Source organism: Oryctolagus cuniculus, chromosome 12 (genome assembly GCF_964237555.1).
Source record: "Oryctolagus cuniculus chromosome 12, mOryCun1.1, whole genome shotgun sequence".
Lineage (NCBI taxonomy): Eukaryota > Metazoa > Chordata > Mammalia > Lagomorpha > Leporidae > Oryctolagus > Oryctolagus cuniculus.
This window is the reverse complement of record NC_091443.1, coordinates 18572582-18590916: the sequence shown is the minus strand read 5'-3', so window position 1 is coordinate 18590916 and position 18335 is coordinate 18572582. Positions and strand designations below refer to the sequence as shown.

At 45.2% G+C, this 18335-nt stretch overlaps 1 protein-coding gene and 1 non-coding gene across 5 annotated transcripts in view; one reads left to right on the top strand and one right to left on the bottom strand.

The window, feature by feature from the left end:
• The window catches only part of ACTR10 (actin related protein 10), a 32776-nt gene extending 21051 nt beyond the window's left edge, over positions 1 to 11725 (top strand). For all 4 annotated transcript variants that reach the window (XM_070053595.1, XM_070053594.1, XM_070053596.1 and 1 more), the window contains 5 exons: positions 2011 to 2090; positions 2172 to 2245; positions 8169 to 8250; positions 9892 to 10093; positions 11305 to 11725. In XM_070053595.1, the coding sequence (XP_069909696.1) occupies positions 2011 to 2090; positions 2172 to 2245; positions 8169 to 8250; positions 9892 to 10093; positions 11305 to 11486 (620 nt within the window). In that variant the 3' untranslated portion in view covers positions 11487 to 11725. The remainder of the gene's footprint in view (positions 1 to 2010; positions 2091 to 2171; positions 2246 to 8168; positions 8251 to 9891; positions 10094 to 11304) is intronic.
• A 6292-nt stretch (positions 11726 to 18017) lies between these two features.
• Positions 18018 to 18090, bottom strand: TRNAK-CUU (transfer RNA lysine (anticodon CUU)). The gene has a single exon. It is a non-coding gene; the product is annotated as a tRNA-Lys (tRNA).
• Between the last annotated feature and the right edge of the window lie 245 nt (positions 18091 to 18335).

Genomic DNA, 18335 nt, shown 5'->3' with positions numbered 1-18335 from the left:
TGTTCCCTGTCACACAAATAACTAGGGTTAGAGGTAGAGCTGAAAAACAGATCTTGCCCTTTATTGCTTACCTGTGGGATGTAGTCACCTAAAATCTTTTCAATTATTGTACAGTTTCAGACTTTTTTTTGACAAGAGAGAGACAGAGAGAGAGAAAGTCTTCCTTTTTCCATTGGTTCACCCCCAAAATGGCCACTGCAGCCGGCATGCTGCGCTGATCTGAAGCCAGGAGCCAGGTGCTTCCTCCTAGTCTCCCATGCAGATGCAGGGCCCAAGCACTTGGGCCATCCTCCACTGCCTTCCCAGGCCACAACAGAGAGATGGACTGGAAGAGGAGCAACCGGGACAGAATCAGGCGCCCCGACTGGGACTAGAACCCAGGGTACCAGCGCCACAGGCAGAGGATTAGCCTAGTGAGCCGCGGTGCCTACCAGTTTCAGACATTTGTAATGCTTATCACAGTAGCTCAAATAACACAGAAGTTTTTCAAGCAAAATGAATAGACTCCTTTCTTTTCTTCCAGTCTTATCTCTGATACAAAATTTGTTGATCTCATGGGATGTTTCTATGCATATGACCTCCAACTTGTAAAAAAATATGTAACTTTCCCCTTTAGTTACGGAAACATCAGCTTAGCAGAGATAAATTGTCAGTACTGGGAAAATTGTGTATAGGCAGTAAAGATTACAAACTAACCTTTTTAGAAAGCAATCTGCTATATTTATTAAAATTGAAAGTGTGTATTCCATGTAAAATGGAAACATTTAATTAAGTATGGTGGAATACTATGCAGCTATTAGAAAGTAAGAATTAGATATACTGATTTGGAAGGATATCCATATGCTAAGTAAAAAGTGCATTGTTGAATAGTAGATATGGTAGAAACCCATTTCTGTTTAAAAATACCTGGGCAGGGCCAGCGCTGCAGCTCAGTAGGCTAATCCTCCGCCTACGGCGCCGGCACACTGGGTTCTAGTCCCGGTCGGGGCGCTGGATTCTGTCCCGGTTGCTCCTCTTCCAGGCCAGCTCTCTGCTGTGGCCCTGGAGGGCAGTGGAGGATGGCCCAAGTGCTTGGGCCCTGCACCCCATGGGAGACCAGGAGAAGCACCTGGCTCCTGGCTCCTGCCATCGGATCAGCGCGGTGCGCCTGCTGCCACGGCCATTGAGGGGTGAACCAACGGCAAAGGAAGACCTTTCTCTCTCTCTCTCTCTCTCTCTCTCTCTCTCTCACTGTCCAGTCTGCCTGTCAAAAAAAATAAATACCTGGGCACACGTACGCATATTCATTATCTTACTTAAATGTCATTAAATTATCTCCATTTTTCTTTCAGTTATTTAAAAATTCTTTTATCTGCTCTTGGATTTTTAATTCAGTTTAATTTGGTTACTTTAACCAAAGCCACTTGCCTTTGCCAAGTATCTATGAAGCAACTTTAGTGACTGGTTCACTACCTAGAGTATTAACATATTGTGTATGCTAATGTTTTTATATTAGTGAATGAAATCCACTGCATACCATCTTATGAAAAGATTCAATAAAATCGTTTGCATTTTCATAATAAATTTTTATTGTGATAATGTTTTTATAAGTATACTTCATAAAGCTTATAAAAAATAGAATTAAGAGGTAAGTTTATTTTGGTACAAGTACATGCATGGTTTTTTCATAATATACACTTTCCATGACCTTTTAGAAAAACTCCTCAAATAGGAAATATCAGATAACATAATAGTTTGGTCCAAGGTGATTTTTTTTTTAAATAGTTCACAGAAGATGAACTGAATAAACAGTGTGTGCTATGACTCCTCAGTGACTGAAAAAGTTTTTTATATATGAATAAATTATCATTAGCTAACTAATGACAGGAATGGAATTTATAAAATCTGAAGGAATAGATGATTAGCCTACCAACTTGGGTAGACATGTTTTCACTGGGACTTGGGTTCAATTTACTCTGGCCAGTTAATCACAAACCCTAATGAGCTCATCTTTTCTTCCTTCCTCTTAAGTACGCACTTGCTTTGTAAGTGATCTGAAGCGTGGACTTAAAATCCAAGCAGCAAAATTTAATGTTGATGGGAATAGTGAGGTGAGTTGTAAAGACAAATATTTTCTTTTTTCAGAGGTTTCAACACATGAGACTTAAATGCTAATGATATTTATATTTCAGCGTCCCTCACCACCCCCGAACGTTGACTATCCATTAGATGGAGAGAAGATCTTACATGTCCTAGGATCAATCAGGTTAGACCTTAATTTTTATGAGCAAAATAATGAAGTTTATTTATTATTTGGGGCTTTTAAAAATGTTTCTACAAGCCTTTACTTCAGTATTACCTACCAATTTAACATAAATGTTTTTTTTTTTTTTAATTTTGTTTTGAACAGGCAGAGTGGACAGTGAGAGAGAGAGAGAGAGAGAGAGAGAGAGAAAGGTCTTCCTTTTCCGTTGGTTCACCCCCCAATGGCCGCTGTGCCGGCCGGCGCACTGCGCTGATCCGAAGCCAGGAGCCAGGTGCTTCTCCTGCTCTCCCATGTGTGTGCAGGTCCCAAGCACTTGGGCCATCCTCCACTGCACTCCTGGGCCACAGCAGAGACTTGGCCTGGAAGAGGAGCGACCGGGACTAGAACCTGGTGTGCCGGCGCCGCAAGGCGGAGGATTAGCCTAGTGAGCCGCGGTGCCAGCCATTTAAATTTCCTCTTGAATGCTTTGTGGTACCTAGAATTAGAGAAGAAAATGAATATTTAAGGAAAACCAGGGTTTTTTTGTTACTAAATAATAGGAAAATATATTGAGAATAAAGGAAGCCACTGCTTCTCATTCCAAACCACATTAATTTACAGTTGTTTGCTCCCATGTTTTTCCTACCAAAAGGTCTAGCTCCAGTGAAATCTTCTATTTATATAGAGTCCCAACCAGTGATTAGTGGATAAATCAAAAGAAGAGTTAAAGTAGAGGACCTTTTATTTTAAAAAAAAAAAAACAAACAACAACAAAAAACAAAGGTATATGGTAAACATTTTGTTTAAAATTTATTAGTGGTTAGCATTGTGGCAATTTGAGTCTCAGCTGCTCCCCTTCCAATCCAGCCCCCTGCTAATGTGCCTGAGAAGGCCATGCAAGATGGCCCAAGTGCTAGGGCTCCTGACACCCATGTGGGAGACCCTAGTGGAGTTCCAGATTCCTGGCTTTGGCCTGACCCAGCCCCAGCTATTATGGCCTTTTGGGGAGTAAACAAACGGATGGAAGATCTCTTTCTCTGTTTCTCCCCACTCTGTAACTCTGCCTTTCAAGTAAATAAATAAAGCTTTCAAAATAAAATAAAATTTATAAATAAATGCTTATTTGCCAGACTTTTTTTTAAAGATTTTTTTCTTTGAAGATAAGTGCTTATAGAGTTCTCAGTTGAATTTACATAAACCATGGTTTATGTAAATTTACATAAATGTAAATTTATGTAAATTTACATAAATCATGGTTTATGATTTCTAGGGTTTTTTTGTTATTAAGTACAATGAGAACTTAAAGTTGCTGTGAATTAGTCTTGATACAGAATCTTTCTAATTGACTTTCTTCTAGACTTTTACATTTGCATCACCTATATTAAAGATTTATGTATTTATGTATTTATTTATTTGAAAGAGTTACACAGAGAGAGAAGGAGAGGCAGAGAGAAAGAGAGGTCTTCCATCCACTGGTTCACTCCCCAATTGGCCGCAACAGTCACACCTGTGCCTATCTGAAGCCAGGAGCCAGGAGCTTCTTCTGGGTCTCTCATGTGAGTGAAGGGGCCCAAGCACATGGGCAATCTTCTACTGCTTTCCCAGGCCATAGCAGAGAGTTGGATCAGAAGTAGAGCAGCCGGGACTCGAAATGGTACCCATATGGGATGCCGGCACTGGAGGCAGTGGGTTTACCCACTACACCACAGTGCCGGCTTCTTGCCTCACCTATATTAAAAAGATTTTTTAGGGACCAGCACTGTGGCATAGCAGGTAGAACCATTGCCTGCAGTGCTGGCATCCCATATGAACGACGGTTTGCATCCTGAATACTCCAATTCCAATCCAGCTCCATGCTGATGGCCTGCGAAAAGCAGTGAAAGATGGCCCAAGTGCTTGGGCCCCTGCTGTGCACCTGGGAGACCTGGAAGAAACTCCTGGCTCTTGGCTTCAGCCTCAATCAGTCCCAGCTGTTGTAGCCAACTGGGGAGTGAACCAGCAGATGGAAAATCTCTTTCTGTCTCTGTCTCTGTCTCTCTCTTTCTGACTTTCAAATAAAAGGAAAAAAATTTTAAAGCATTTTGTTTTTCCAGAGCATTCAACAGTTTTCAAAGAGAGAACAACTTGTTTACACCTTAATATTTCATTAGCTAAGTAATAATTAAATTATATGAGTATACTTAAAGGAGTTTGTGGGAAAATATAATTAAAAGACTGTGGGGAGCAACTGGGAGCAACTCGGACTAGACTAAGTTACTGGAATTAAGACTTATTCTATGCATCTGCTCTCCCACAATATGGCGCTGGGAGAGGAGGAAACAGCTTCTACACAGCTGCCTCCAGTTCAACCAATAAACTGTAGGACCTGCTCCTGATTGGAGGAGAGCAGCGTACTCGGCGTGTGGGTAGCAGAGTTGGGATTGGCGGAAGAGGACTATAAAGGAGGAGAGAGACAACATGCACCAGGAACATCTATCTGAAGGAACACCTGAGCAGCCCCCGAGAGAGCCGGCCGGCAGTGTGCCGCTCCCCCGCGGAAGTGGGGAAGGTGGCAGGGGGAACCGCCCTTCCACGGAGGTAGAAGGGACGGTAGCCAACCCGGGAAGAACCAGCAGCAAACCCGGGGAGGGCCGAGCAGACAAAAGAACAGCGCAGGGTCCTGTGTCGTTCCTCCACGAAGACGGGGAGCGACATAATGGTGCTGTGACTCGGATATGAAGCCTAGGCAGGGTTTAGTGTCGCTCCTCCGCGAAGAGGGGGAGCGACAAAAGACAAGTTTATTTTGATGCAAAAATATCTGAAGTCAGTGCATAGCATTTTTGTAATACACATTTTTCCTGAACTTTTTAGAAAATCTTTTGCATGCATGGATTTAATGATGAAATGGAGGGAGTTAGGCAGTAGGTGGAGTCTCATGAAGAGAATTTTATATTTTGAAAAGATTTTTAGAAACACTTTAAAAGTAATATAATATGATCAGAATTTTATAAAATCAGAGTTTACACATGCATGCATATATTTGTTAGTTTTGTGTTAGATTGACCAGGATTTGTTTTAGCCACAACATTGTACAAACCTGAAGATAATGGCTTCAACAAGACAGACGTTTATCTCTCTTTTTAAAAAAAGTTCAGAGGTGGGTGGTCCAGGGCCCTTCCCGCCCTCATCTCTGGAGTGCAGCCCTTGCCTTTGTGGTCCAGGATGCCTGCCGGAGTCACAACTACAGCTGCCCTGTCTGTGTGCAAGCAAGTGGTCCTGAAAGGGGAAGAACACAGCGCTTTCCTCTCCTTTTAAGGAGAGTTTCTGGAGTCCCATGTATCACTTCTGCCTCCACGTCAGTGTCTGGTGTGTCACATGTAGCTGCCAGTGAGGCTGGTAAATACAGTTTCACCTGTTGTCTGAGGTGAACAGTGCAATATATCCAGCTTAGAAATGAAATTCTAACCTTTTTTTCAAATAGTTATAGATAAATGGGCAATTGCAAAAGATATCACAGAGAGGTCCCATTCACCCTTTCCGTTTTCCCCAGTGGTTCCATCTTACACAGCGGTACTATAGTGTCAAGGTTGGTGTGAAATATATGCATGGATCTGTGTGATTTTGTCATGTAGATTTCTGTGATCACTACAACAATCAAGATACAGAACTATTGCCAGACACAGAATGAAAAATTTAGCTTGATCCCACTTATATTGAATATCTAGAAACAGAAAATGTTGGTTACCAGGGGAGAGGGGTAGGATGGGACGCGAAATGAACAAAGTAGGATGGGGCTGGCGCTGTGGCTTAGCAGGTAAAGCCGCCACCTGCAGTGCTGGTTTCCCATATGGGCACCGTTCAAGTCCCGGCTGCTCCACTTCCAATCCAGCTCTCTGCTATGGCCTTGGGCCCCTGAACCTGCGTGGGAGACCCAGAAGAAGCTCCTGGCACCTGGCTTTGGATCAGTGCAGCTCCGGCCATTGTGGTCAATCAGGGAGTGAACCAGCAGATGGAAGACTTTTCTTTCTCTCTGCCTCTCTTCTCTCTCCCTAACTCTTTCAAATAAATAAATAAATCTTAAAAAAAAAAAAAAGAAGAATCAATGTTAGGAAGGCAAAATCTACATTTTTTCAAAATAAAGAGAACTTTCTATTTCTAGTTTATAAAATAGAAAAAGTAGGTCAGAGGACACAAACTTGCATTTAGGTAGGATAAATAAGTCTGGAGAGCTAATTACCACATAAGAACTATAATTAATACAGTATTTTTTAAAAGATTTATTTTATTTATTTGAAAGAGAGTTAGAGGCCGGCGCCGCGGCTCACTAGGCTAATCCTCCACCTAGCGGCGCTGGCATACCGGGTTCTAGTCCCGGTCGGGGCGCCGGATTCTGTCCCGGTTGCCCCTCTTCCTGTACAGCTCTCTGCTGTGGCCAGGGAGTGCAGTGGAGGATGGCCCAAGTCCTTGGGCCCTGCACCCCATGGGAGACCAGGAGAAGTACCTGGCTCCTGCCATCGGATCAGTGCGGTGTGCCGGCCGCAGCGCACCGGCCGCAGCGGCCATTGGAGGGTGAACCAACGGCAAAGGAAGACCTTTCTCTCTGTCTCTCTCACTGTCCACTCTGCCTGTCCAAAAAAAAAAAAAAAAAGAGAGTTAGTTAGAGACAGAGAAAGAGGTCTTCTATCCACTGGTTCACTCCTCAGATGGCCACAACGGCCAGAGCTGTGCCGATCTGAAGGCAAGAACCAGGAGCTTCCTCCGGGTCTCCCACGTGGGTGCAGGGGCCCAAGGACTTGCGCCATCTTCTACTGCTTTCCCAGGCCATAGTAGAGAGCTGGATCGGAAGAAGAGCAGCTGGGACTCCAACTGGCACTCATATGGGATGCTGGCGCTTCAGGCCAGTGCTTTAACCTGCTGCGCCACAGCGCCAGCCCCTAATTAATATAGTATTTATACATATGTATTTTGTGTCTCTGTGTGACAAAGAGACAGACACATCTATATACTGGTTCATTCTCTAAAGACCACGACAGCTAGGGCTGGACTGTGCCAAAGTCAAAAGTCAGGAACTCCATCCTGATCTCCCACATGGTGACAGGGACCCAAGTACTTGGGCGATCATCAGCTGCCTTCACAGACACATTAGCAGGAAGCTGGATCAGAAGCACAGTAGCTAGGACTCAAGCCAGCACTCCCAATAGGGGTGTCAGCTCAGCAGCTTAACCCGCTGCTTTATAACGCTACCCCTAATGTGTCATTTACAGAAAATTTGCAAAGAGAATAGATTCTAGGTGCTCTTACTGTTAAAAAACTAACTATGGAAGGTGATGTATAGATTAATGTGCTTGACGGTAGTAATTATTTTACTATGTATAATATGTCAAAATATGGTATGCATTATTTTAAAGAGATACAGAAATGTTCTATCACCACAGAGATCTTCCACAAACTGCTCTAAGAGAAAGTTCTTTTAATTTCAGAACCAATGGGAAAATGGAAAATGGATACTTTGTTAGGCAACTAGCAGTCCTGCCGTTTATTTTAAAAACAAATATGAGGGGTATTTTGTTTTTAAATGTTTGATGATACGTCACACTACTCTGCTTGTTGAGCCTTACTGACTTTTATAGAAGACTGTGTATTTTCTGCTTTTAGGTGCTGGGAGGTATTACTGAACACAAAACTTGTCAGTGTGCATGTAGTTAAAGTAGCAGCTGATACCTAGGGAATGCCTCCTGTATACCAGGTCTTGTTCCATTATCTTATTGAATCCTCACTCCAGCCCCCTGTGGAGGGTAGATAATATCATTCTTTCCATTCACAAATGAGAGTATCTTTATGTAATCTTTAATGATCATTCTACATTAATAACAGAACTGGTATTAAAAATATTTGGTCTCAAAAACTACTAGTATGTTCTGTATTATGCGATACCAACAAAGTATTTTGTTTTTAATGTTATCAGAGATTCAGTTGTGGAAATCCTTTTTGAGCAAGATAATGAAGAGAAATCAGTTGCCACCTTAATACTGGATTCCCTCATACAGGTATTTAGTTTATGAAAGTTTTCCCTTTATTACAATAGTCATTTAAAGAACATTTTATATTACATAGAGAGAACCTGTACATATAAAGAATATATCTATATTTTTGTTGTAGCCATTTTAAGCAAATAGCAGTTTTTGTCCTATATTATTTTATTTTAAGAATAAAGAAATGTGGGAGTGAGAGGTTTGTTTTTAAATCTCTTGTACCACTAACTTGTGTGCTACTTGACTTTTACTCTTCTATACAGAATACGGTTCCTTCTTAACCTTTTAAATTGTTTTACTCTTTAAACTTTTATGTTAAATCTTACAATTAATGGCTTTTCCTTTAGCACTGAGTTATAGTACCTGCAACATTTCAAACCAGGGACATGAGTGCTTCTGACGTAGACATTTTTGTCAGAGCAGGGGTACCAGATGTTTGTTTTATGCCTAGTATGCCTGTGGTTCCTCCACATTCAGGTTTGTGTGGTACTGAATTTTAGACCCCACGGGGCACATGTACCATGTCTCTCGCCGAATGGCTGCGTAGTAACAGGACTCCATGTGCACCACCCTCGCCTTAGAAGAGGTTCCGTCTGCCTCTTGGGCTCCTCATGCCCGACTTTATCATTCCCAATTCCCAAAACCGATGGAGAAACATAATGTTTCTTTTTTTATTTTAAAGATATATTTATTGGCCGGCATCGCAGCTCACTGGGCTGGTCCTCTGCCTGCAGTGCCGGCACCCTGAGTTCTAGTCCTGGTTGGGGCGCCGGTTCTGTCCCTGTTGCTCTTCCAGTCCAGCTCTCTGCTGTGGCCTGGGAAGGCAGTGGAGGATGGCCCAAGTGCTTGGGCCCTGCACCCGCGTGGGAGACCAGGAGGAAGCACCTGGCTCCTGGCTTCAGATCGGTGCAGCACACCGGCTGTAGCGGCCATTTTGGGGGTGAACCAACGGAAGGAAGACCTTTGACTCTGTCTCTCTCACTGTCTAACTCTGCCTGTCCTAGAAAAAATATATATTTATTTATTTGGAAGGTTAAGTGACAGAGTGAGAGGGAAAGAAATATCTTTCATCTGCTGGTTCACTCCCCAAATGCATGCCAGAGTGCTGGCTGGGCCAGGCTGGAGTGAGGAGCCAGAAACTCCACTCAGGTCTCCCACTTGGGTGGCAGGGGCCTGAGCACTGGGGCCATTGCTGCTTTCCCAGGTGGGAAGCTGGATGGGGAGCACAGCTGGTCTCACACTGGCACTGGGATTTGGGATGCGGGTGGCCCAAGCGGCAACGTCACCTCCTGTATCCCATCACAGCCCACCCTGGAAACATGATTTTTCTGAGTCTTGTTTTCCTATTCAACAAGTTCCTCTAGGAATAAAGCCGTGAAGATAACAGCAGAGAAGAATTAAGTTCCCACATGCTTTCCTTGCTATAAAAAGAAAATTTTCTTCTCATACCTTGCCCAACTCATTTTACCTTGAAAATAAGAACACTTGCATATTACTGCCATATGTCCTGTTTAATTAAAAATTCTATACCATTAATTTTTAAAACACCAATCTTTAAAAAGTGATGTGTGCTCGAGTGTGTATTGTAGTATTCTAGTGGTTTTATTTGTACAGTTAAGGATAAATCCTTTTTTTTTTTTTTCTCTTTAATTACAGTGTCCAATAGACACCAGGAAGCAGCTAGCAGAGAACTTGGTGGTCATAGGCGGCACGTCCATGTTGCCAGGATTTCTCCATAGATTGCTTGCAGAAATACGGTATCTGGTAGAAAAACCAAAATATAAAAAGGCACTTGGCACCAAGACGTTCCGAATTCATACGCCACCTGCAAAGGCTAATTGTGTGGCTTGGTTGGGAGGTAAGAACTTTTTGTAAATATAATGATCACGTATCAGTTGCTTCCTGAATGGCATTACTAATGGATATATAGAATATATATTCAGTGTTCAAGATTGGCCACTTAATAAATGCAACTATTAAATATTTTCTTAGAGCATTGGCCTTTCCTTAAATCACATTGATTTTCAGTTATGTGCTTATTTTTTTTGACATGTGTACTGTGATTTGAGTATATTTCCTTATCCAATTAGTCATCTCTTAGAATAGTGAAAGCAGTGAATTTATTTCAATGATGCTACCATTGCTGAAAACATTTGAATTCCTTCCAAAGCTAGTGAGCCGCAAATGAAAACTGGTCCCTTATAAGTTCCACTTTGTGATTGATTTCTTTTTTTTTTTTTTAAGATTTTATTTATTTATTTGAGAGGTAGAGTTACAGACAGTGAGAGGGAGAGACAGAGAGAAAGGTCTTCCGTCCGATGGTTCACTCCCCAAGTGGCTGCAACAGGCGGAGCTACACCGATCAGGAGCCAGGAGCTTCTTCCCGGTCTCACATGGGTGCAGGGACCCAAGGACTTGGGCCATCTTCTAGTGCTATCCCAGGCCATAGCAGAGGGCTGGATTGGAAGTGGAGCAGCTGGGACTAGAACCGGTACCCATATGGGATGCCGGTGCCGCAGGCGGAGGATTAACCTACTGCGCCACAGCGCTGGCCCCCGGTGATTGACTTCTTTGATGCAATTACACTGATGGGCATCAGAATTGTAGTTCCAGAGAGAAATTTTGGATCAGAGTATTTAGTAACTATAAATTATTTTTTAAAGACTGCCTTGTGGTCTTCATAGGTCTTCTGTATGGAATGTTAGGACGTTGTAACAACACTTACTGGGTTTGGCAGCACCATTTTACTTGTTCACGTGTAACTTTGGAGTTGCAGCAAAGAAAACTGAGCACCTCCCTGTGCTCGCTCGCACTTAGAAACAGGACTGCTTGTTATCATACTGACTACGGTCTGCTGGAAGTCATTTCACTTTGGGAGTTTTACACAGGAGTGTGGCTTAGACTATTCCAAGGGTACGATGCGGAGCAGCGTAGGTGGAATTTGGAGACTGCGCATGTGCATTGCTGACTCTCACCAGTCCGCTGTTGTCTCTCTGAAGGGGATGTAGGCATGCATAACGTTTTTCTGGTTGTTTTCATCTTAGCTATAAAAATGTTTCTACCACACAGGTGCTATTTTCGGAGCATTGCAAGATATACTTGGGAGCCGTTCCATTTCAAAGGAATATTATTTTCAAACGGGCCGAATTCCTGATTGGTGTTCTCTCAATAACCCACCTTTGGAAATGATGTTTGATGTCGGGAAAAACCAGCCGCCTCTGATGAAGAGGGCATTTTCCACTGAGAAATAAAAGTTTGATTACAATTTAATTTTGCTTCATTTTAAATAGTTACAAGCAAATTGTACAAAATAGGTAGGATGGCTTGCTATAGACTAGTTTCATGCAAGTGAAAGAAATTCTGTATTTACTCTTTGCATTAATATTTTATTCTTTTGACTTTGTTTTCCTTGTGAAAAAATGGTAGCTGACACATATGATTTGTTGTATTTGTATCAATAAAATATAGAAAAGCAGTTTACTTTTGGAAATTTGTTATACAGTGGTCCATTTTTCAAAAAATTTGATGACGTTGTTCCCCCACAGTTCCCATGGTCTGTCCTGGCTATGGTGTGCCCCATTAATTTTATTATTTTCAGCAGTTATTTTATTCCAATTATTTCAAATAGTAACATGGTTCTATTTTTAAAGTCTTTTTTTTTTTTTTTTTTAAGATTTATTTATTTATTTGAAAGGCAGAGTTACAGGGAGCAGAGAGAGAAGTCTTCCATGCTCTGGTTCACTCCCCAGGTGGCTGTAACAGCCGGAGCTGCGTCAGTCTGAAGCCAGGAGCCAGGAGCTTCTTCTGGGTCCCACACGGGTGCAGGAGCCTAAGCACTTGGGCCGTCTTCTACTGCTTTCCCAGGCCACAGCAGAGAGCTGGATGGGAAGAGGGGCAGCCGGCACTTGAACCAGCGCCCATGTGGGATGCCGGCGCCGCAGGTGGCAGCTCTATCCACTGTACCACAGCGCCTCTGGCTCCTGAAGTCTTTTGATTTGGTGTTTCCATGTCTTTATTATAGTAGTGCTCTCTCCCAGAAGTGGACTTCGATTGTTGGTAGCCGAATCAAACACATGGTAAGCCAAGTGTGGAGATGTTCAGTTTTTAATTTCAGTTTCTTTTACAAACAATTCTACTGTCTTTTCTTTTTTCTTTTTTTTTTTGACAGGCAGAGTGGACAGTGAGAGAGAGAGACAGAGAGAAAGGTCTTCCTTTGCCGTTGGTTCACCCTCCAATGGCCGCCGCGGCCAGCGCGCTGCGGCCGGCGCACCGCGCTGATCCGATGGCAGGAGCCAGGAGCCAGGTGCTTTTCCTGGTCTCCCATGGGGTGCAGGGCCCAAGCACCTGGGCCATCCTCCACTGCACTCCCTGGCCACAGCAGAGGGCTGGCCTGGAAGAGGGGCAACCAGGACAGAATCCGGCGCCCCGACCGGGACTAGAACCCGGTGTGCCGGCGCCGCTAGGCGGAGGATTAGCCTAGTGAGCCGCGGCGCCGGCCCTTCTACTGTCTTTTCAAAGAACGAAGCTTTTGTGTTTATACAGAGCTTCCCCAGCTTTATGAACATGTACTCACAATGTCGCTGACCCTCCGGTTTGTGCTGTGTATCTTCTCAAGTCAGAGGCTTCCTTTTTCTTCATTTGTTTTTAATGCACTACGTCTTGGTGAAAATTTGTTGCTTTCATTCTTTCTAGGTACTCGATGTATTTATATTTCTGAAGACAAAATAGGAATTGATACATTTCCTGCTCTGTATGTCCACCAACAAAACACTTGAATGAGCCTTCCTGGCATTAAGAATAGGAAGGGTTAATTAATAGATTTTTGTGTCTTTTTTTTTTTTGAAGATTTTATTTATTTATTTGAGAAGTAGAGTTTCAGACAGTGAGAGGGAGAGACAGAGAGAAAGGTCTTCCTGCCATTGGTTCACTCCCCAAATGGCCACAACGGTCAGAGCTATGCCGATCAGAAGCCAGGAGCCAGGAGCTGCTTCTCGGTCTCCCATGCTGGTGCAGGGGCCCAAGCACTTGGGCCATCTTCCATTGCTTTCCCAGGCCATAGCAGAGAGCTGGATTGGAAGAGGAGCAGCCAGGACTAGAACCCATATGGGATGCCGGTGCCACAGGCAGAGGATTAACCTACTGCGCCACGGCACTGGCCCCATGTCTTACTTTTTAAAAAGATTTATTATTTATTTGAAAGTCATATCTCCACTGGTTCAATCCCCAAATGCCAGCAAGTGCTGGTTCAGGCTGAAGCCAGAAGCCTAGAACTCATTCCAGGTCTCCCACATGGGTGACAGGGCCCAAGTATTTGCACCATCACCTGCTGTCTTTCAAGATATGCATCAGCAGGAAATTGGAGTTGGAAATGGAGCCATAGCTGAACCCCCAGAGACCCTGTTACGGAGCACAGGCATCCCAAATTGTGTCTGCACCAAACTCCTGACTCTAGTTTCTAAAATACTTTAACTTTGCTTCATCGCTATGTGTCACTTTAATAACCCAAGATAAAGATTCATTCTATATTATTGAGTGTCTGCTGTGTAGATTTGGAGTATAGATGTAGCACCTCCGAGAGCAACAGCAGTTACAGATCATGCCTGTAGGGGGATTGCAAGGCCAGTAGACACAGATGCAACCACACATGATTGAACAGGGTTGCTGGGTGCCACACAAGGTGTCGCTTGCTTGATAATGGTGTAGTTTTCTGACCACGGAGTTGAGGAAAACTTCACTGAGGAGGCTGCAGGAGCAGATCGTGAAAATTTGAAAGCCACATCACACCAGTGAAAGAACTACGGAAGTTCAGTTACCCCTAACGGTGAGATCCCTCTGTCCTTTAGGCCTGCGACTTTCCACAGCGCCCTTCTCCCAGAGTAGAGATCTTTCCTTTGGTGCATTATCTGGGGCTGAAGCACTTAAAGCTTTCATCTGGAAATCTTTTCCACGTAGGTCCTCTCTCCCTTTTGGGAATATAAGGTTCATAAGAACAAGGCTCCTCGATTTCTTAACTTGGGATCCCCCCCAGCGGGACTGTCAGGAATCAGTGTGCTTCTAGTTGTCATTTATGGAGTCACTATTAGTGTCATTTCTTTTTGTAGTAAACATAATTTTACAATTTTTTCTATTTTTGCATTCATATTAACCCTGACTTTTGTTGAACTTAGATTTTTTTATGAGACGTTCATTGACTAATACAAACAAGGTCTGTGGCTGAAATAGAGCCTGATGCATTCTAAAATGGCAGACCCCTGATGGCTGAGGTTAAGAATGTAGCCCTGTGTCTGGGATGACTTGTGTCCCACAAGGAGGTATGCTGAAGTCCTCATGCCTGTTGTCTGTGAATGTGACCTCCTTTGGAAACAGAGTTGCAGATGCAGTCAAACGAAGATAAGATCATTACACGGGCCCTGGTCCAACAGGACTGGTGTCCTTATAAGGAGAGGAAGAGATGTGAGAAAGACGCACGGGGAGAAACACCAGGTGACGGCCACGGCAGAGATGGGAGTTAGGCGACTGCAAGCCAGAGAGCACGAGGCTGCTCGTGAGGCCGGGCGCTGAGAAAAGCGCAGAATGAATTCTGCAAGAGCGCTCAGGCGCTCACCCAGCCAGCACCTTGGTGTCAAGCTTCTGACCCCAGACCGTAAGGCAGGTTTTGGTGATGTAAGCCTCCAGTTTGTCATGTTTTGTTATGGCAGCCCCAGTAAGCTGAGGCTAGTTAAGTGCTTAAAACACATCAGCAAATGAAACAGACAAAAACCTACTTTTCAGGAACGTACTTTAAAATTGAAAAAAAAAAATGAAATCTATGCATTCATGGGGTCTTCAAAAACTTCATGAAAAATATGTATTAGAAAAAAGAATGTATGGGTTTAGATTTTTAAAAGTTTATTTTTTGTTTTAAAGGTTTATTGGGGCCAGTGCTGTGATGTAATGGGTAAAGGTGCCACCTATGATGCCAGCATCCCATACTGGCACTGATTTTAGTCTTGGCTGCTCCACTTCTAATCCACTAGCCCGCTGATGTGCCTGGGAAAGCAGTGGAAGATGGCCCAAGTGTTTGGGACTTTGCATTCCAGTGGGAGACATCCGGGAAGAAGCTCCTGGCTCCTGGCTCCTGGCTTCAGCCTGGCTCAGCCCTGGCAACCTTTAAGGAGTGAACCAATGAGTAGGAGATCTTCTCCGAGCCCCAACTCTAACTCTTTCAAATAAATAAACAAATAAATCATTTTTTTTTTTTTTTAAAAAAGATTTACTTATTTCAAAGCAGAATGACAGAGATAAGAGAGGTCCTCCACCCCCTTGTTTGTTTTCCAAGTTCTCAAAAAAACAGCCAGGACCTGGCCAGGCCAGAGCCAGCAGCCTGGAACACCAGGTCTCCCACATGGGTGGAGGGACCCACGCAGGGCCTGGATCAAAAGCAGAGACAGGAGTCAACCCCAGACACACCAGCACATGATGTGGGCGTCCCTTGTGGCAGCTTAAGCTGATAGCCACAGCAGCTACCCCTAAAGTGTTTTCCACAGATTTTTAAAATATATTTGGAAGATTATGCAGGTAGAAGAAACAGCCGGAAGAAGACACTAAGGAAGGGAACACTTAACATGTTTTATAATCAGGAGGATAACTGAGGGGTTTGGAGTGAGAAAGGAGAAAAAAAATTCATTAGGAGATACGGTCAGCAAAATGGAGCAGCGAGCAATCTTTGATTAGTTAGAACAACTTACTGAAGTGGGTGTTCTTGTAGAGTTTTTAGTGGACTAATGGCAAGATCTGATTTAACTGGGTTATTCTGAATATTGTGTTAATAGAGTTAAGAGGGGCCCAGTGTTGTGGTCCAGCAGGTTAAAAGCTGCCACTTGGGAGCTGGAGCTGTTGTAAAGCAGTGCCGGCATCCCATATGGGCACGGGTTCGAGTCCCGGCTGCTCCACTTCCGATCCAGCTGTCTGCTGTGGCCTGGGAAAGCAGCAGAAGATGGCCCCAGTCCTTGGGCCCTGGCCCTGACCCTGACGAGGGAGACCTGAAAGAAGCTCTGGATCAGACCAGCTCTGGCCATTGTAGCCATTTGGGGAGTGAGTGAACCAGCATATGGAAGACCAACTTCTCTGTCTCTCTGCCTCTCTAACTCTGCCTTTCAAATCAATAAATCTTTAAAAAAAGAAAAGAGCTGCCATTGCCACGCAGTGGATTAAACCCCCACTGGTGACACTGGCATCACATATGTATTAATTCAACAGCTTTTGAGCAACGATCAGTAATAAAGTGCACAGTGAGTTTGAGATACTTACTGAACCTCCTCATAGATACTGAAATCTGACACATGAGAGAGCTGAGCTTTCTCTTAATTCAAAGTTGCAAATTAGCCAAGAGCTGGTTGTTTTAAAGATTTATTTATTTAAGAGAGAGAGTGATCTTCCTTGCACTGATTCACTCCCCTAAATGGCTCCAACTGCCGGGGCAGGGCCTGGCCAAAGCCAGGAATCAGGAGCTTCATCCAGGTCTCCCACGTGGGAGCAGGGGCCCAGGCATTCGGGCCATCCTCTGCTGCTTTCCCAGATGCAGTAGCTGGATGGGGAGTGGAGCAGCGGGGACCCCAACCGCTGCGGCTCACAGCCGTGGTCCCAGTCGCTGGTGTTTAGAGCCACAGTGCCTGCAGCAGTGGGAGGAGCGGCGGCGGGCGGAGGAGGAGCTAGGGAGACGGAGAAATCGGGGAGCCCTGGCTCTCAGCAGCCTGGGGAGCGAGCACGGCTGTGATGAAGCCGTGTGGATCCGATTCAGCCGAGTGGAGGTGACGGTGCCGCAGGCCCGGGGACGCGGTTCTGGGGTGGGCTGGGCGAGGCCGGAAGTGGCCTCTGCCTCAGGCACTCCTTCCAAGCAGCTAAGCCTGGGGCTGTTCCGAGCGGATCCGGACCCGGATTCAGATCCGGATGCGACGCTTTGAGCCTCCTCTTTGTCACAGAAGCCCCGCTTCAGACACGGTGGTCTCCGTGCAGCGCCACACCCGGGCCCTTGCTGCCGGACTGACCGCACCGCCTACAGAGCACCCAGTTCGGGACGGCCCCCACCTCCTCCGACCCCTCCCCACAAGACCGCACGAACACCCAAGCCGCGGTGCGGCTCAGGCTCCGGTTCTCCCGGAGGCGGTGCCCTCGGCGTGGGCTGCACGGGGCGCAGGCCACTGCCCCGGGCCGACCAGCGGAGCGCAACGGTAGCCCGCCCGGAAACCCTACAGAGCGCGTCCTGGCAGGCCGAGAAACACCAGCGGGCGCGCGCCTGCCGCCTCAGGGCCCCGCGCCGCTCTGGGCGTCGCTCTCCAAGGTTCCCTCACTAGAACAGCAGCTCCCTCATACCCCCGGTGAATAATGACGGTCCTCGAGCGTGGGCCGGCCCCGGATTGCGGAAGCCGAAGGGGAACTGGGGAGGACACGCTGGTTCCTCCTCGTCCGCGGCCCTCCCGGGGCGCCGCCCGCCGCTGGGACGTCGGATCTCGGGAGCCACGCTTGGAGCTCACAGTACTGAGAGCTAAAACCGCCCTCAGTCAGCAACTATCGCACAGAGAGCCAGTCTTGAACAGCGGCCTTTCAGTTCTTCTGCGCTGGGGGGCGGGGGAGACGCGTGCCTCCCAGTGCGCACGCGCAGCTCGCCTACCGTTTACAAAACGCCTCTTATTCCCAGAGATTTGGTTAATACAGAAAGTATTTGAATTCATCTCGGTTCATAACCCTTCACAGCAAGGGTGATCCTGAGGAAATGTCTGCATTTTATCAAGAAAAAACAGATGCGCCCAACGTGGGGCTCGAACCCACGACCCTGGGATTAAGAGTCCCATGCTCTACCGACTGAGCTAGCCGGGCGCCTGTGACCCAGCGCGCTTCAGTTGGTCTCTTGAAGAGTGCTTTGTTTCACTATTTCTTGCTCCTATCAAATCCGCATTTTGGAAGTGTTAACGACGTTTTAAAATACTTGCATTAGTATTTAAGAATGTTTATGTCTCTGCGGATCACTGAAGCCTATTCGGGTCTCATACAGAGTGGCTGAAACTTTTTTTTTTTTTTTTTTTTTTTTTTAATAAATGAACAGTTTTAAAGCAACTGCTGCC